Here is a 17,461-nt window from a genome sequence, read left to right on the forward strand (position 1 = left end):
ATCACCGGGGATTTACATTCATTCAGCACAAATCGAGAAATTTATATTAATGGTATAATTGTTTATTTATTCCTAATTTATATGAAATCAAAGGCTAACAGCATTCCTAAATTTAAAAAAAATGCTCCACATTATAATCACTTACCCTACATACTCGGTAAAACGTTTGAAAAACCTAGTGATATGACTGCTAAGGATTATTATTTTGATTCCTATGCTCATTTTGGTATTCATGAAGTAGATTATTAAATTAATTTTTATATAAATTTTTATTTAGGAAATGTTAAAGGATGAAGTTCGAACTTTTACATATAGAGATGCCATATTATACAATAAACATCTGTTCAAAGATTCAATAGTGATGGATGTAGGCTGTGGAACTGGTATACTTTCAATGTTTGCTGCTCAAGCTGGTGCCAAAAAAGTTTATGCAGTAAGTGCTATTTTTTAAAATATATTTTGGATGAGAAAATAATTACGTATTTCAGATTGATTGTTCAAGTATTGTTAATTATGCTGAACAAATAACCAAAGATAATAATCTAGCTCACAGTACATTATATATTATGGCCTAAATTACTATTTATCTTATTATATATTAAATAATTTAATTTATTATATATTATTATACAATATTTATTTTAAACAGTTATAACTGTTGTAAAAGGCAGAGTTGAAGAAGTTGAAATTCCTGATCTTGACAAAGTTGACATTATTATTAGTGAATGGATGGGGTATTGTTTATTCTATGAATCAATGTTACCAACAGTTTTGTTTGCTAGGGATAAATGGCTGGTGAGTAATTTTTTTATTTATTGATTAAAACAAGAATATTATTTCATTGCTACCTTAACTTCTTTTTCAAAAATTAAACTCATATTTAAAAAAATAATATAAATAGAGTCTACTATAGCATATTAAATGGTTTTTTAATTAGTTTTGCCAAATGGCTCAATTTCTGAAAATTAATATTTTAGCTAAAAATATTATTTAAGCCTCAAGATTTCATAAATAGATGTTCATACCTTTCTGCTATCTATGAACAAAATCTTTGGGCTTCCATATTTTTTAGCTAAAATATTCTATTAGTTATTTTTAAAAATCTAGCTATATAACAACATTATTATAATTAATAAGGCTGCATCCTAGCATTTTAATTTTTGTTCTTGATTTGAATAAAAATTTGAAAATAACATTCAATTTAAAAAAATAACTAGGTTTACATATATCGATTTCCTGATAAGATGAAATGATTGAAATATGCTTATAGGTGTACTTATTCTTATTTTTAGGAAGTGTTTAGAATTTGTTGATTTAAAATATTTTCAAAATTATATTGGTTTGGCCAATCCATCATAGAATGATTTTGCAACTATCAACCCCTCCTTAAAAATATTTTGTTTTTAACATTCCAAATTGGTTACTTATTAAAAATAACCCAATCTTATGACACTTTCGTAATATACACACTTATAACCAGGCTATTTTAATATATAATACAAAAAATTGGTGCTTAATATTAATCGATAAGAATAATATATTACTGGTATGTACATGTTATATGCAATGCATGTGTGATTTGGTATTTAATTATTATACCAAATGTGCCAACACAATCTGATATTCAATGATTTTTTTGCATTACATTTAAGGATTTTATGATTGAAGTGTCTTTGAAATGTCCTGCTCATAGTTAAAACTTAAAAATATTTTCAAAATATAAAAAGCATGATTTATAGATGTTGAAATAAAATATAAATATATACAAATTTCTGCAAGGAACGTATTTCTTTATTTGTACCAGTTATTCATATTCGTAAAATACTAATCAAATCAAATAACGATTTTAGATATAACTCTAAATTATTAGATTATGTTGAATATTTGAGAATCGCAACTACAAATGAAAATATTTCTCAAATCATAATATATACAAATAGCAATTTAGCTACTAGATATTTTATACATTACCCATACATAACTACGATTGTAACTTTGCAAATAAAATCTTTTTAAATGTTTTTGAGCACTATCTTCTCAAATTTTAAGTTTTATTTTCTCATATTTGTAAAATATTTATTTTTTTCATGTATTTTATATAATATTAATTCCTCTTAAATATGAATTAAAATTTTACATAAATTATGGCATAAAAATTGTATTCACCTCAATATTTAAAGCTTTGATAATATAAAATAAAATATTTTTTTAAATATGACTTTTTTTAAAAAAAATCAATGATTTAAATAAACCCTTATTATAATATACATTATTTTTTTGGAAATAATTATCGAAGAAACCAGATGGTGCTATATTCCCAGATAAAGCATTCCTTTTTATATCAGCACTTCAGGACAAACAATACAAGGAACAAAAAATTGATTGTATATTTTAAAAAATACTTAGTTTTTAATATTTTGTTTAAATTGTAGGGTGGGAAAATGTTTATGGTTTTGATATGAGCTGTATCAGGGATGTAGCATTAATGGAACCAATTGTTGATGTCATGGATGCAAGGCAGTTGGTCACTATTCCCTATTTACTCAAAGTAATGTAAATTACAACTATGTTTTTTTTCGTTTCTCGTCTGAGAAAGATTATTCCATATCCACTTTTTATCAAAAATAATTTTTTAATAAATCTATTTTTTATAATAATAGAATACTATTCTAATTACGTAAAAAAAATCGAAATATTTATAAAATAAGTTAAATTTTAGCCAATATAAAGTTTTATCATAATATTGAAAAATAAGAGAAACTTAATTTATAAAATTGTTCTCCTGTAAAATTAATGGAGATGGAGCAATCTAATTCTTAGGCGACGATTTAAAGATTAAATTTATAAAATTAGATATATTATTAGATTTATAGAAGTGACTTCCAGGGTGCTCTAAAAAGCTATAAATTGAAATATTTAATTTGAAGGTTTTTTTTAAAAAAATCTGTAAATGTTATTTTTTAAAAAACTCTTCAAGATTCTGTACCTGGGTTCGGGCTTAAAAATTTGAAATCTTTGTTGCAAGAATTTTAACAAAAAATTTAATTGTGACCATTTTCCAAAATGGGTCCGAATTGGTCCTAAAATTATCCGAGTTTATTAAAAAATCAGTCATGTTCGCCAAATGTTCAACAAAATAATTGTAAATTTTTCTGTTTTTTTACAATTAGTTGAAATTTTATTGATGCGAAAACCAAATTATATTAGAAGAAAATAAATGTTTTCAAGATCAATTTATATTAAACACTTTTTAAAAAAAATTAAATACACATAAATTTCTTGTGAATTTGAAAATTTTTATTTAGTGCGTGAAATATCAAACTTTTACTAAGTAAAAAAATGTCACGATAACGACCTCTTTTTAATATGTAAATTATTATCATATTTTGTTAGGAATTAAATAAAATTAACGCGTGTTTAGGAAATGTTTTGCAAAAAATCTCGTTTTTTTGAAAATTTTTAAAAAATTTACACTCAAACGGATTTTCTCGAACCTGCCTGTAGATTAACCCGAATGTCCAATTATATTTTTCCATTGTTCATTAAATGTTAAAGACAGTTGCTTTTGTTAAATTTTTTTTAGTTAATATAAAACACTCAAAAATAGTATAAAGGAACCATTCCTGTAGGGATTTAATTAGTGTTATTAAACGGCTCATTTTGAGCCGATTTTAAAAAATAGGCTAACTCAATATTTTAGCCAAAGAAATATTGCATAAGGCTCCAGATTTCGCTTTTAGATGTCTATGTACCATATATAAGCAATATCTTAAGACTTGAGTAATATTTTTCTGGATAAAATATCGAGTTAGTCGTTTTTAAAAAGCGGCTCAAATCTAGCCGTTTAACAACACTAGATTTAACGGTTAACCTACTAACACTTTTGAGCTACCTCAAAGTCAAAACCAGGGTTGTGATCCTTTAAATCAAGAAAATTCGGGTTTATGTAAAATAATAGGATTCTCAGCCCTGCTGAGAACTTTTTAAAAAAAATTAAATACTAAAATAGTGGTACTGTCTAACAAGTTTCCACTTAGTCTGGTATTTTTAATTTTTCTTTAACTTATATTTTTCTTTCTTATAAAATCGCGCTTTTTTCCTTTTTATTATATATAAATTTTTTCCGTTCAAAACACTTTTCCTTTTTACGTGATACGTGATATATAGCGCATCGCCCTCTATCGTTGAATACACAACAGAGCTACGCTAGGTTTTCCTCATTTCCATCTAATTGGAATTGATTAATTTGGGGGAAAAGAAAAATATGAGGAGCTCTCCACACGTTTGTGGGCAGCACGTACTTGTACGCACAACATTCCTAAGAAATGTTGTTAAAACGTCTATAGGCTTTGAGGAAAAGAGCGGGACCAAAAAAGAGCCTATACCCAAGAACTGCATTTAAATTTAATTACTTTAAAGGTGGGAGGTGGATAATTTATTTTAAAAAGTTTTACTGTATTAATGCTAGTTTATTTATTTTTTGAGGGAAATTAAAGAAGAATACTTTCAAAAAGGAATAAATCCACATAACCAAAATAGAAAATAAAGAAAAGATGTGTGAACGAGAGATCCCCAGGAACGTTTTCATCTGAAATATCTATCTTTGATGCGAAAGAGTTTTCTGATTGACCTTTTGCAATTATTAAGCTTTATAAATTGTTTCATGTTTACATTCAGCTCCATTACGATAGCTTTATAATACCATAACGATTTATATTTAGTATACTGTTTCCCTTTGTGTGTGTATAGCCAGACAATAGCATCATGTGCGAGGTTGTGATCGGAATTCCTTATTATATGAGCTAGGAACTGTATCCGACGTTTTTTTAATGTAATATTTATCGGAGTGTATCTAGATTTCATCCAGAGGATAGAGTTAGAGATGACTTTGGGGTAAAAAATACCATTAATCGTTCTCAGGCAATTGTTTATAAAAGATTGGGTACGTCTTAAGTCAGTTTTGTTAGCTTCCTATATGTCATCTCCGTATAATAAAATGGGGATGATCGTTGAGTTGAATAACCTCAATCTCATAAAAACCGATATTTCTTTAGACTTCCAAATTTTCATGTACATATAGAACGCCCTTTTCGTTTTTTGCATTCTAATCTTCATTTCCTCCTTGCATTCACCTTTGTTGTAGATCGTCACACCCAGGTATTTGATTTTGTCTACTTTTTTGATTACGTTTTCACCTACCAAAAGATTTTGGAGTGGTGGTGTATTAGGCGAGGTAATGATAACAGTTTTTTGGAAATTTATCTTTAGACCAACTCTAAGGCTTAGGGTTTTAATAAGATAAATCAGTCTTTCAGTCTCTTCAATGTTTTATGATAATACTACAATATCGTCGGCGTATGAAACGATCCTATTAGCAAAGTGAAAGTTTTCGTTTAACCCAAAGTCTGCCAAGTCAGCTGCGGCAATTACCTCTTTTATGACTTTATTTATTATGATGTTAAAAAGAAGCGGTGATAGAGGTAACCCTATTTTACTCCTTTTTTTATTTTGAAATGCGGTGATATTTTATCATTTGTTTTAAAGCATGACATTAATTTGGAATAATAGTTCTTTAAGATGGAGATAATGTTTGGTTCGATGCCCCACTCTGATAGTGCTTTCCATAAGGCGTTATGGTCTACATTATCAAAGGCCCTGCTAAAATCAATTAGAGTGTAATAAGAAGGGATCTTATATTTCCAGCACTTTTGCATAATTATTTTTAGTGATAAAATGGGTTCTAAAATGTTTTTATTTGGCTGATATGTGCAGATATATTTAGGGAGAAGGTGGGGAGTTGATGTTAAAATTCTATTTTTGATAAGTGTCATAAAGACTTTTTAGACACAGGAGGTGAGAGCTACTGCCCGATAGTCGGCAAAATTTTTTGGTTCCTTGATTTTCTGGAAGTTGCGCAGAAGGGATTTATTCCATTCTACCGGATTTTCCCACTTTCCCAAATTTTATTAAAGAGAGCTAGGAGGAAAGAAGAGATTGTGTTCGAGGATATCTTTAAATATTCAGCCGTGATGTTGTCTAAACCCGGAGCTCTATTGTCCCGTAATTTCTTTACAATATTTGAAATTTCATTAGAAGAAAAACCAGCCGGGGGATACGATTGTGTGAGTATTCATTGTGGTTAGAGGAGTTGCCTTACGGGAGTCGAAGACCGACATATAATGATCAAGCCAAAGTGACATTTGCTCGTCTTGATCTATTATGATTTTCCCATTCTCTAAGACGATCATAGGGAGTTTCGTGAAGCAACGAGGTTTGCAGAAATACTTCAATTTTTTATACGCATCATAGATTCTGTTCTCTTTCATGTCTTTATCAATGTCTGCCGCTTTTTTTGCTATAAAAATTATCCTATAATAACCTTTGAATTTCTTTCCACAAATCGCTGTTTGAGCCGTTCTTTGTTCTTAGTTGATATATTTTTTTCAAGGGTCTCACCAGACATCCATTCTTTCCTTGACACATGTCCTCAGCAATCTTAAATGAACCGCCAACTTGTTTTTTATTCCATTAATATTTAATGAAGCCATTAGTAGCTTGCCTGCGAATAGTTCCTATATAACCAACCGTGAATAATATAGATACAGAATATGAATAGAAATTTAAACTAGTATCATTCCTTAAAATAAATTTAGGACTAAAACAATATACTCTGTCAGCTATCTTTTTACTTATTCAGAAGGAATAGTTATAATAGGTATCCAGGAAACTCACTGCCCAGATAATAGTATGGCGAATTTTAGTGAATATAAGATGTTTTGCTCGGGGACCACTTTGGTTGGGCCGGAATCGCTTTCCTGATAAAGAAGCGTTTACATAAATACATAATATAATTTGTACCCGTGTCGGAGAGGTGCGGACTTCTATATCTAAACACCAAGTTTAGACCTATTATTATTGCGAACTTCTACGCTCCACCAAATAGGAATATGAGGACAACTTTTTTAAACATAATGATAAATATATTAAACTCACTCTTTAATAGATATAACATAATAATCCTGGGGGATCTTAACATGAAAATTGGTAAAGACAGTGAATATATCAGTAGAGGGGTTATCGGGCAGGCTGCCATCCAACAATCAAATGATATAGATAGTACAAAATTCCTAGATTATTGTAGTAATAAAAATTTCAAGGTCGAAAACACCTATTTTTGCCATCGCGAAATTAACAAGTATACCTTTGTGAGAGGTAGGCAGAAATCTCAAATTAACTTTTTTATCTCTAATATTCACAGTTGGTTTGAAGATGTTAAAGCATCTACCAGGGTCAACATATCAGATCATAAGATGGTTACTGCAAATATCAAAATAAAAAACATTTGGGGATCATAATAATAGCATTCCTAACTCAATGGCTACCAACGTAAACTCTCCTAACATAAATTTTCCACGTAAACTAAATAAGTTTCTAATGCAGGGAAATAAAACACTCTTTGGACAGTCACTTATTTCGAAAAAAGTAAACTTTATTATTGTTACCAGAATGGAAATGTTGAAGATTGTTGGGAACTTTTCAAAAAGGAACTGGCGGAATCTTATGAAAGACTACCAAATGTAAATCTTGTGTCAAGGAAAGAATGGATGTCTGGTGAGACCCTTGAAAAAAATATATCAACTAAGAACAAAGAACGGCTCAAACAGCGATTTGTGGAAAGAAATTCAAAGGTTATTATAGGATAATTTTTATAGCAAAAAAAGCGGCAGACACTGATAAAGACATGAAAGAGAACAGAATCTATGATGCATATAAAAAATTGAAGTATTTCTGCAAACCTCGTTGCTTCACGAAACTCCCTATGATCGTCTTAGAGAATGGGAAAATCATAATATACCAAGACGAGCAAATGGCACTTTGGCTTGATCATTATATGTCGGTCTTCGACTCCCGTAAGGCAACTCCTCTAACCACAATGAATACTCACACAATCGTATCCATTGGCTGGTTTTTCTTCTAATGAAATTTCAAATATTGTAAAGAAATTACGGGACAATAGAGCTCCGGGTTTAGACAACATCGCGGCTGAATATTTAAAAATATCCTCGAACACAATCTCTTCTTTCCTCCTAGCTCTCTTTAATAAAATTTGGGAAAGTGGGAAAATCCGGTAGAATGGAATAAATCCCTTCTGCGCAACTTCCAGAAAATCAAGGAACCAAAGAATTTTGCCGACTATCGGGCAGTAGCTCTCACCTCCTGTGTCTAAAAAGTCTTTATGACACTTATCAAAAATAGAATTTTAACATCAACGCCCCACCTTCTCCCTAAATATATCTGCGCATATCGGCCTAATAAAAACATTTTAGAACCCATTTATCACTAAAAATAATTATGCAAAAGTGCTGGAAATATAAGATCCCTTCTTATTACACTTTCATTGATTTTAGCAGGGCCTTTGATAATGTAGACCATAACGCCTTATGGGAAGCACTATCAGAGTGCGGCATCGAACCAAACATTATCTCCATCTTAAAGAACCATTATTCCAAATTAATTTCATGCTTTAAAACAAATGATAAAATATCACTCTATTTCAAAATAAAAAAAGGAGTAAAACAGGGTTGCACTCTATCACCGCTTCTTTTCAACATCATAATAAATAAAGTCATAAAAGAAGTAAATGCCGCAGTTGACTTGGCAAACTTTGGGTTAAACGATAATTTTCACTTTGCTAATAGGATCGTTTCATACACCGACGATATTGTAGTAATATTAAAAACCATTGAAGAGACTGAAAGACTGATTTATCTTATTAAAACCCTAAGCCTTAGAGTTGATCTATAATCGTAAGAATAAGAATAATTTTATTTCTTTTTTTTCCCTTATAAATAAATATTTTCTACAATAAATACATAATAATAAACAAAAAAAACTAATATTTTTTTCGCGTTAAAAAAACAATATTTTCCTACAATTGATATCTAATAATAAACAAAAAAACAATAATAATTCTACGCGTTAATATTTTATTACAACTAAACTAAATAATTTTTAAAAAGTTATATTTCACTATGACTAAATTACATAATTTTAAAACCACAACACTGTCCTTTATCATATTTGAAATTATTAATTTTCTTAAATACATTTAATCGAAAAAAAAAATATATTTTTATATTTAAAAACTAGGAAATAGATTTGTACACTATCAAAATTGAAGATTTAAATTTCTCAGCGCCATTTTTCCTTAGGGCTAAAAGAAACGACTATATTCATGGGCTTGTCACTTATTTTACCGTGGAATTTTCAAAATCCCATACAAAAATTATATTATCGACAGGTTTTTTCTTATTAAAAATTATATAATATTGATTTTTAGTGTTATATGAATATCTATCCACAATTATTACTTTTTTTCTTCATCTGTGGGAGAAATCTTTCCATGCTTCAAATCACCATCTTAAATTTATATAAAAATTTATAGGAACCTATATTCCTATTGAAAATAAGAATTAATTTTATAAACCAAAGCTCGAATATTGATCTAATATTAATAACGAAGAAAATAGTTGCTAAATATGGCCGGGGGCTGGGTAAGATTAAAATTGGGGGGGAAACGATATTAATTATCTTTTGTCCGGTAGAAAATTTAAAATGATTTTTCCTACATAATGAGCTCCAAATTTATAAGTCCTGGCTAGCTTGTAAAATTTTTTAGAAAAATAAAATAAAATTTACACACAAAATGATAAACACTAGTGTTTATATCTCGTGTTATTTATTGAGATTGATTAATAGTTAACATAAGTTTACTCTTTTAAATTTGATGACTAATCTCAATATGAAAAAATAACTTTTTTAAGCCCCAGAGGAAGAATATACTCATTGGAAACAAACTATTTTCTACGTCGATGACCTGACTATAAATCGTGGTGAAGAATTATATGGGGTTTTTAGCCTTAAAGCGAACGATAAAAACGAGGTATATATTTTTTTTGTTTTTGTAGATTTTATAAATAAATCTAGCACAGTTCTCATTAGCTCATTTAAAGCATACTCAGACAGAAAATTTAAACAAACCTAGTGCTTTTTATTTTTACTCTCGAAAAATTATATTAACTAGTTAGCATAAAATTTTTTTGTTTTCAATTTAATGTAATACTTACCAAAAAAAATCCATATATTTAGAGAGATTTGGATATAGAAATATCGTTAAACTTTCAAGGACAGCATTCCCTATTGGATAAAACGTTGACTTATAAAATGCATTGATTTATTTTTAAAAAGAACGAAACTTCTTTTTCATATTTTTTTAGATGTAAAATAAATAACATCGACATGTTAACCGAAGAAACAATTATTTTACTAATTTTATGACCATATTTTACACAATTTAAAAATTTTTTGTATTATTACAAATTTATACGTAAACATTTATTATAAAAAAAGTTGAAAATAAATATTATAAAATTATTGCAAATTGTGTACTTACTAATAATACATATAAAAAAGAATGAATTAATTAAATATTATTTAAGAGAAAGAGCTTTTTTTTTAAAAAAAATAATAATAATTCTATACATTAATTTATATCGCATATATTTTGGAAAAATATATTATCTAAAATTTGAATTCCAAAGAATTTTGATAAATAGATCATCTGATAAGCGAATAATAATTGTTTTTCCAACAAAACGTTCATTATATAAAGTTTAACAAAAAAATACGGGATGTTTTTAAAGGGTATTAGGAAACTTCTGATATTATTACCTTAATTTTTTTATGTATATAAAATAATTATGACTTTTTGGGGTTCTATATACTTTTCTTTAATTTTTTGTTGACAATCAATTTATCATCAGGAGTTATACTTTCTTCCGAATCGATTATATTGTTATTGACAATATTTTCGCGGATTAATGAATTGTCTTCGTAATGGTGTTTTTTACTATTAGAGATAGCCATGCACGTTATCCTGCAAGAGGTGTCGATGACCAATAGTTGTTCTAATTTTAGCTGTTTATTATTTGCAATTAATTTTTAAAAAAATATTTATATTCTAATTTGTTAATCCTTATTATTGGTACGCTTTCTACAATTCACTAGCCTCAGCCTAGTTTTATGTTTCATGAAGACCGAGATTTAACCTTCTATTATGCTAGTGGAAGAATATGTTTTCCAATTTAAAACCTGATATTCATCTCAATAAACTTCTCCTGTTAATCATAACTCTGATATTTTATTTTAATTTTTTCCCCAATAGAATTGATCGTTAAACTTAATCTTTATAATATAATATTAGATCGTTTCCTTACATAATATTCTATTCTTTCCCTAATTCAATTTTGCTTTCTAATTTAAGATAGATGGCATTTTCTTAAAACTCGATAGTAAATACTAACAAAATCAAAACTAAATTTTTGTAGACTAACGTTTTTTTACCTTGAATAAATCCAAATCGAATAATTTGATCGTACCATCACTTGAAGCGGTGATTATGATTTTATGTTTAATGTTATTGTTGAGTCCTGTGTCAAAATTTCGGCAATATTTTCTCGATATATCAAGGGATTGGTTACTTGGGGTCAAAGGCTGATAACACACCGATGATGTGGATGAAATAATATTTTCATTAACTAGTATTATTTGTTTGACCCTTTTAATATATATATTAAATTTAAACCATTCACATGGTCTATATGTGGACAAACGAAAGTTTAACTAGCAAATCAATAAAAAATATAGATACTGGCAAATCTATTAAAATATATATTTTGGCAAAGTTCAAAAAATATTATAAATTCGAATAAAATAATGGAGAAAAAATGACTGAATATGAAAAATAAATTTAGAAATACAGGACATTTTAAATGGCAAATATAAGTATAAAATATATGAAAGAGACCCAATAGTCAATCCTTAGGGAATATAAAGATAATTTAGTGCATATAAAAAGGTGTCAATCAACAATGGAAAAGTTGTTTAAAATGATAAGGAAATAAAGAGATGGTAGTTGATATCTTTTCTTTAAAAACCGGATAAAATTTGATACTAGATAAATTAGGGCATATCTAAACTAAAAAATAATAAACGCTTTACGCGTTTTAACATCATTTGTACAGTGGACACGTAAAGTAACAATATGTAAACCTTTTCTTATTTTTTTGAGTTTGAACGTACCCTTTAGCCGTTTAAAAAAATAAAATAGTTGATTGGCTCATGGAATCCAGTTACAGGGACAGACCACATACTTTACAAAAATAATAAACTAAAATTTGATACATCTTTTTAATAACTTAATAATTATGACCAAAGTAACATTTTATTTGTAATATCTTTTCTTTGATTAACCCTAGGTAAGGTGGGGAAAAAATAACGCGAGAGGTTGGATATAGTTCCCTTATTTTAAAATCACTAAAATTTCTAAATTAAGTTTCAATATTTTAGACATTTATTAAGTTAATCTTAAATAATTATAAAAATTTTGAAGATTTATTATATAATAAAAATATTGTTAAAAATAAATTAAATTACAAAAATACTACAATTCATATATTTTTACCATAAAATAAAAAAGATGCAAAAATTTTATTCAGTTTATTTTTAATGTACCTTTGCCTCCAAAATATGTTTATATCTTAAAAATCATTCAATAAAAATGCACACAGCTTAGCATAATATAGAAGGTTAGTGAACAAACAAGGTCAAAAGTTACAAAAAAAGTAATGCACTACCTTAACTAGGGATGTGTTATTTTTTATCAGATCAGGCCGATATTTAATCCTTTTTATCGCCTGTCGGACTATATTAAATAATTTTCTGATCCAATAAAATGATGTCTTAATTTTAAAAAAAATTTCAAATTTCATAAGTATTTGTATCAGATATGATATCTGATCAACCTCCAAAAAGTGGTATCGGTCTCCTCTAACCTTAACACTGTCACTTTTGTAATTTGTTATCTGGGTATCTAAAAAATAATTCATAATTAAATTATTGCAGAGACCTGCAGGGTTACCATTTACAAGGCCCAGCTCGGATTATTTTTTAAAATATTTTTCAGCCTGACCCAATATTTTCAGGTCTGGCCCAGATTTTTTAAAATATATTATATTTATTATTAATTTCTATAACTAATGATAGCAATAAAATATGGCACTGCCCTTGGACCCAGGCCAGGCCTGCAGGTATCTGAATTATTGAAAGTGGAGTTCTATAATAATATATTGTTTGATAAATAAATGGAGTAATTGTAACAGTGGCTTTGTTAAATATTATTTAAGGAAGAAAAATATTAATTTTTCAATGGAGGTGTTCAGACATATTTTGTTGAGATAAAAATACTTGAGGTGTGTAGATAAATTGCTCCATTTTTTAGCCAACTCCAAAAATGGCTAAACCAACAAAAACTAGGACTTCAGCCTCTAAGTTTTTGAATAAAATATAACTTAAACTTGAAGATGGTAGAAAAAATATTTGGATTCAAGGTATATTGATTTTTCAATTATACCTATAGTTTGAGACAATTTAGCCCTAAGAAACACAGTGCAGAGTAAGAATTTTTCTCTCACCAATGAGGCTTATAATTTCTAAGGGTTGTTACTCAATTAAAATTTTATCTCTTTAAATAGGAAATTTTTTTTTCTCATTCAGGCAATCAAATAGATGCTCTTGTGATGAAAGTTTAAAAAAAAATTTCAATCTATTACTAATCTTGTGTAATCTTTTTAACTACCTATAGATTAATAGATGAACAATTTTTTTATCAAAATTCAACAATTTTATTATAGATCGGGTAATTAATCTTATTGGTTTATGTTATTTAAAAGTAATAGAGTTATAAAATAAATACACTTTTATTAAAAATTGAGATTTTTCTCTTAATAAAGTGAAAACTTTATAAGATAAAAGTGTGCTAAAGAAAGTTAGCTTAAACATATATAAATTTTTTTTTTACCTATTTTGTTTGGTATTAAATTTGGCCAATGTACATTTTTTGGACAAATTATATAATTTAAGGAATCCTTTTTCAATAGCAATTAATAATAAATCATCCTATATGGATTTAATTTTAAAGAATTATTAATTGCATCTAACTTCTATAAAACATAAAGTTGTTGCTTTATGACCAAACTTTAATGATAAATACAAACTAGCAGTTTCCAATTGATATATTTGTAAGTATTGTGAGGAAAACAAAGCATAATAAGAACCACCTATTGACCATATAACTTGATCATAATCTTAGTTATAATGAGATAGAATTTATTATAATGTTATTTCACTTTTGTCTAAATTTGTTACAAATGCTTTTTTTTGCTGTGTTAAATTCCATGTTATTAATTTTTTATCTTGGCCTATAGAAAGCATGAGTTTACCAGAATAATGAATCGCAATTGATGATATAGGTCCCCTATATAAATAGAAAGATGGAAAAATAGGTCATAATATTTATAACTGATGAGCTAATAGAACTTTTTCACAATTCCAATTATTCAAATTCCATATTGATATATTTCCATCCATTCCACATGCATATAAGTAAGAAGTGTTTAAAAATTTCAAGGAAGTTATTTCACCTAAAAATATTTTTTTAAATTAATGCACAATTAAAATCGATACTTTCATGTTTTACTAAAGATCCAATCGAGATTCTTTTATTTAAATCAACTATGTTAATAACTTCGTCAATACCTCCTGTAGCCATAATATTGTTTGAAGACACATCTATGCATTTCACACTATATGAATGAGATTTATCAATAAAAGTTGGAATAGAACGGCAATTCTTATTTATTAATGAAAATATATTAACCCTTTTTAAATATACTTGTACGGTTTTTGTTCCACTTTTGATACTATAACCCATTAATAAACCTTCATAACTTCCAACAATTATTTCCATCTTAAAAATTATGATTAAAACTCACTGACCTAACTTATGAAGGTTTCAAAAAATAATTTTCCATGAAATAGATCTTTTCGAAAATTTATAATATATTAAAATGAGCCACTGCAAAACTGGCATTTTTTTGTGCTGCTATTTTCCAATTCCTTAAAAAATATTATTTCTTCATTTATATTAAAAAATATCAAAAGTAACATTTAAAAAAAATTAAATAAACATTTAAAAAGACGAAAGTTATAAGTAAATTATAAAGAAAATATAGAAACGGGAGGGAGTGGCAAAAAATGCTTTCATTAAGCCTTAGGAAGACTAATATAGGTGCTTCGGAACACGGTGATTTGGGTTTATTGTAACAATTTAAAAGAGGATCTCTGATCACCATTAATTTGTTTTTTACATAAAATCTTAAATATTAGCCTAGGGGGTCTAAAGACCCACTGGTAGAAATAACATTTGGGATAAAGTGAAAATCATAAGTACTTCTGGGCTAGAGGAAAATAGGATGACACAAGTGAAATCCCAAATAAAAAGTTTTCCTCTAAACCAAGGAATATTTGTGAGCCCATCTGCTTCCAGGAGGTTTGGATAGTTGTAAACCCTAATTTGTTCGAGATCATAGAGTTAATACCTGTATGTCAACTGAACCGTACTTTAGAATATAAACAGGTTAGACCATATCCACCATTAGAATCGAAATCTTTCCCGCACCCTTTACATTGACTAGGTTACAGCCATGTCTATGCCTTATGGTCACCCTCAGCTCCTCATCGGATAGCAAAAGACCAAGATTTCCACTAATTATTACGTTCAAGTTTTTTTAAGATTAAAACTATTTAGCTCTCGAGATTTTCATATGTGAGCAAAACTTTAGAAACCCTACGAATTTTTTTTAGAATACATTCACCTGTAAATCAAAAGTATAACAACCTGGAATATTCCTAAAATTATGATGGTCTAAAGAATGATATCATAATTTCTAAAGAGGGAAGTGATAGGTTTACTTCACGGATTAAAGTATTACGTATACATATAAAGTATGATAAATACAAAAAATTTCAGAATTATTAAAGTATCGACAATAATATATCTGAAAAAAACATTTAAGACTTTGATGTATCATAGTTTTATTTAACGATTATTTTATCGTATTTCAGTGTTATAATTCTTTTTGTTTATAGAAGGATAATTGTTATAGCTGTAGTTAGTTTTGGTTTCAGTTTTGTCGCAATAGTTAGCTGTAAAAAATGGACGCATAATTAATAAAAATATAAATTTGAAAGATTGCTGGATAAGCAAGTGTATTATTATATATACAATTACAACATAAATATCAGAGATATCTATATAGATCACACATTTTTACTTGCCCAGATTTTAAAACAAAAAATTTTCGAGCCATATTTGATTCCTATTTTCTTTATTTCTAAGGCCAGCCAGGATTCTTAAATCTTGATTTTTAAAATTTTAAATAATTTTAAAATTATTTTGTTGCATTTTTGAAATTATTTTAAAGAGAAATAAAAATATAAGTAGCAAATGAGTATTAAATGGTTTATTATATGAAGGATATTATAAAAATTAAATATAATATTCTGAAACTTTAAATTTAATTATGCTAGGATAATTACTTTTCTAAATAGACAAAATATATAACAAAACCATAGAAGTTTTTTAATTCCTTCGAAAAAGTTCCATTGACTCTAGATTTATAATGATATAATTAAAGCCTTTCAAAAATATGAGGCAGTTAGAAAAAATACCCACGAGTTAGCAGTATCTTCAGTCCGCCCCTGGTTGTTAGTTTATATAATTTTAGTCCCTGTTGATTCTAATTTATTATTTTCAGGCATCTTTTTATTGCTTAAAAAATCCAGCAGACAAGTTTATTTCTAAGTATTTTTGACTTATTTTTATAATTGTGAGAAATTCGTAAATCTCTGATCTTCCAGGCATGAAGCTTATTTGAATCTCTCATATTTCGAGTATGCTCTTAACTTTTTATTTTTCAGTGTTTAGTAAAGTTTTGGACAATAGTATATTAGTTTATACTTCTGTAATTTTGACAATTATATGGATCATTTTCAATAATAAGAATTAAATCGCTCTTCCCACATGACAGGATATTCACTGAAACCAAACCCTCCCCAAATACCCCCCTCCCTTATAAAAAATCTATCGCCTTCTGGGACGTTATTTTTACATTATTACTAACACGTTTTTAATAATAAGGGTATTGAGAGGAGGGGGTAGGAAAAGTTTGCATCCAATTTTTTTGAAGAGGTTAAGGGGGGGGGGGTCGTCATTTACGGGGGGTAGGTTTAGCCTACTATCGAGGCTCAGTTTATATAAACTTTCTGTTAACCTCTTTGATGATGTATAGATAATATACTGCTATAATAATTTTTATAGACCTATTATAATATAAATAGAATGCTAAATTTCGACCAATATTATATACATAATCATTATTTTCCAAATAAGACGATTTCTGGATTATTAATCAATATAAAAGGGTAGATATTCTATCAGTAAACTCATATTCATGGCAAACAATATATACTATAATAATGTATTTTTAGAAATGAACAGGTT

The 17,461-nt window shown here is 27.8% G+C and overlaps 2 protein-coding genes across 5 annotated transcripts in view; one reads left to right on the forward strand and one right to left on the reverse strand.

Annotated features, from left to right (window-relative positions):
• On the forward strand, positions 1–10,387 carry LOC135922755 (protein arginine N-methyltransferase 1-like). The gene is made up of 10 exons (XM_065457211.1): positions 1–52; positions 94–237; positions 278–433; positions 489–552; positions 650–795; positions 2,297–2,384; positions 2,433–2,548; positions 9,151–9,301; positions 9,825–9,943; positions 10,150–10,387. Exons 1-10 carry the CDS (start codon positions 50–52, stop codon positions 10,231–10,233), a joined length of 1,071 nt encoding a protein of 356 aa, XP_065313283.1. The 5' UTR covers positions 1–49; the 3' UTR covers positions 10,234–10,387.
• LOC135922754 (p21-activated protein kinase-interacting protein 1-like) overlaps positions 10,309–17,461 on the reverse strand; it is a 25,620-nt gene continuing 18,467 nt past the window's right edge. Inside the window, exons 1-9 of one of the 4 annotated variants that reach the window (XM_065457208.1) lie at positions 14,792–14,923; positions 14,656–14,749; positions 14,584–14,595; positions 14,420–14,540; positions 14,247–14,374; positions 14,059–14,204; positions 13,919–14,016; positions 11,404–11,617; positions 10,309–10,977 (exon numbers count right to left, since the gene is read on the reverse strand). In XM_065457208.1, the coding sequence (XP_065313280.1) occupies positions 10,777–10,977; positions 11,404–11,617; positions 13,919–14,016; positions 14,059–14,204; positions 14,247–14,374; positions 14,420–14,540; positions 14,584–14,595; positions 14,656–14,749; positions 14,792–14,866 (1,089 nt within the window). In that variant the 5' untranslated portion in view covers positions 14,867–14,923 and the 3' untranslated portion in view covers positions 10,309–10,776. Of the gene's footprint in view, positions 10,978–11,403; positions 11,618–13,918; positions 14,017–14,058; positions 14,205–14,246; positions 14,375–14,419; positions 14,541–14,583; positions 14,750–14,791; positions 14,924–17,461 lie in introns of those variants that run through there. The other 3 variants (XM_065457207.1, XM_065457209.1, XM_065457210.1) reach the window with 3 other exon arrangements.

Source organism: Gordionus sp. m RMFG-2023, chromosome 1 (assembly GCF_954871325.1).
Source record: "Gordionus sp. m RMFG-2023 chromosome 1, tfGorSpeb1-WG-v2, whole genome shotgun sequence".
Lineage (NCBI taxonomy): Eukaryota > Metazoa > Nematomorpha > Gordioida > Chordodea > Parachordodidae > Gordionus > Gordionus sp. m RMFG-2023.

Coding starts and splice junctions, on each gene's coding strand:
- LOC135922755 (XM_065457211.1), top strand. Junction 238..277: donor CTCATTTTGGTATTCATGAA/GTAGATTATTAA, acceptor ATTTTTATTTAG/GAAATGTTAAAGGATGAAGT. Junction 9,302..9,824: donor AAAAATTATATTATCGACAG/GTTTTTTCTTAT, acceptor AACTTTTTTAAG/CCCCAGAGGAAGAATATACT.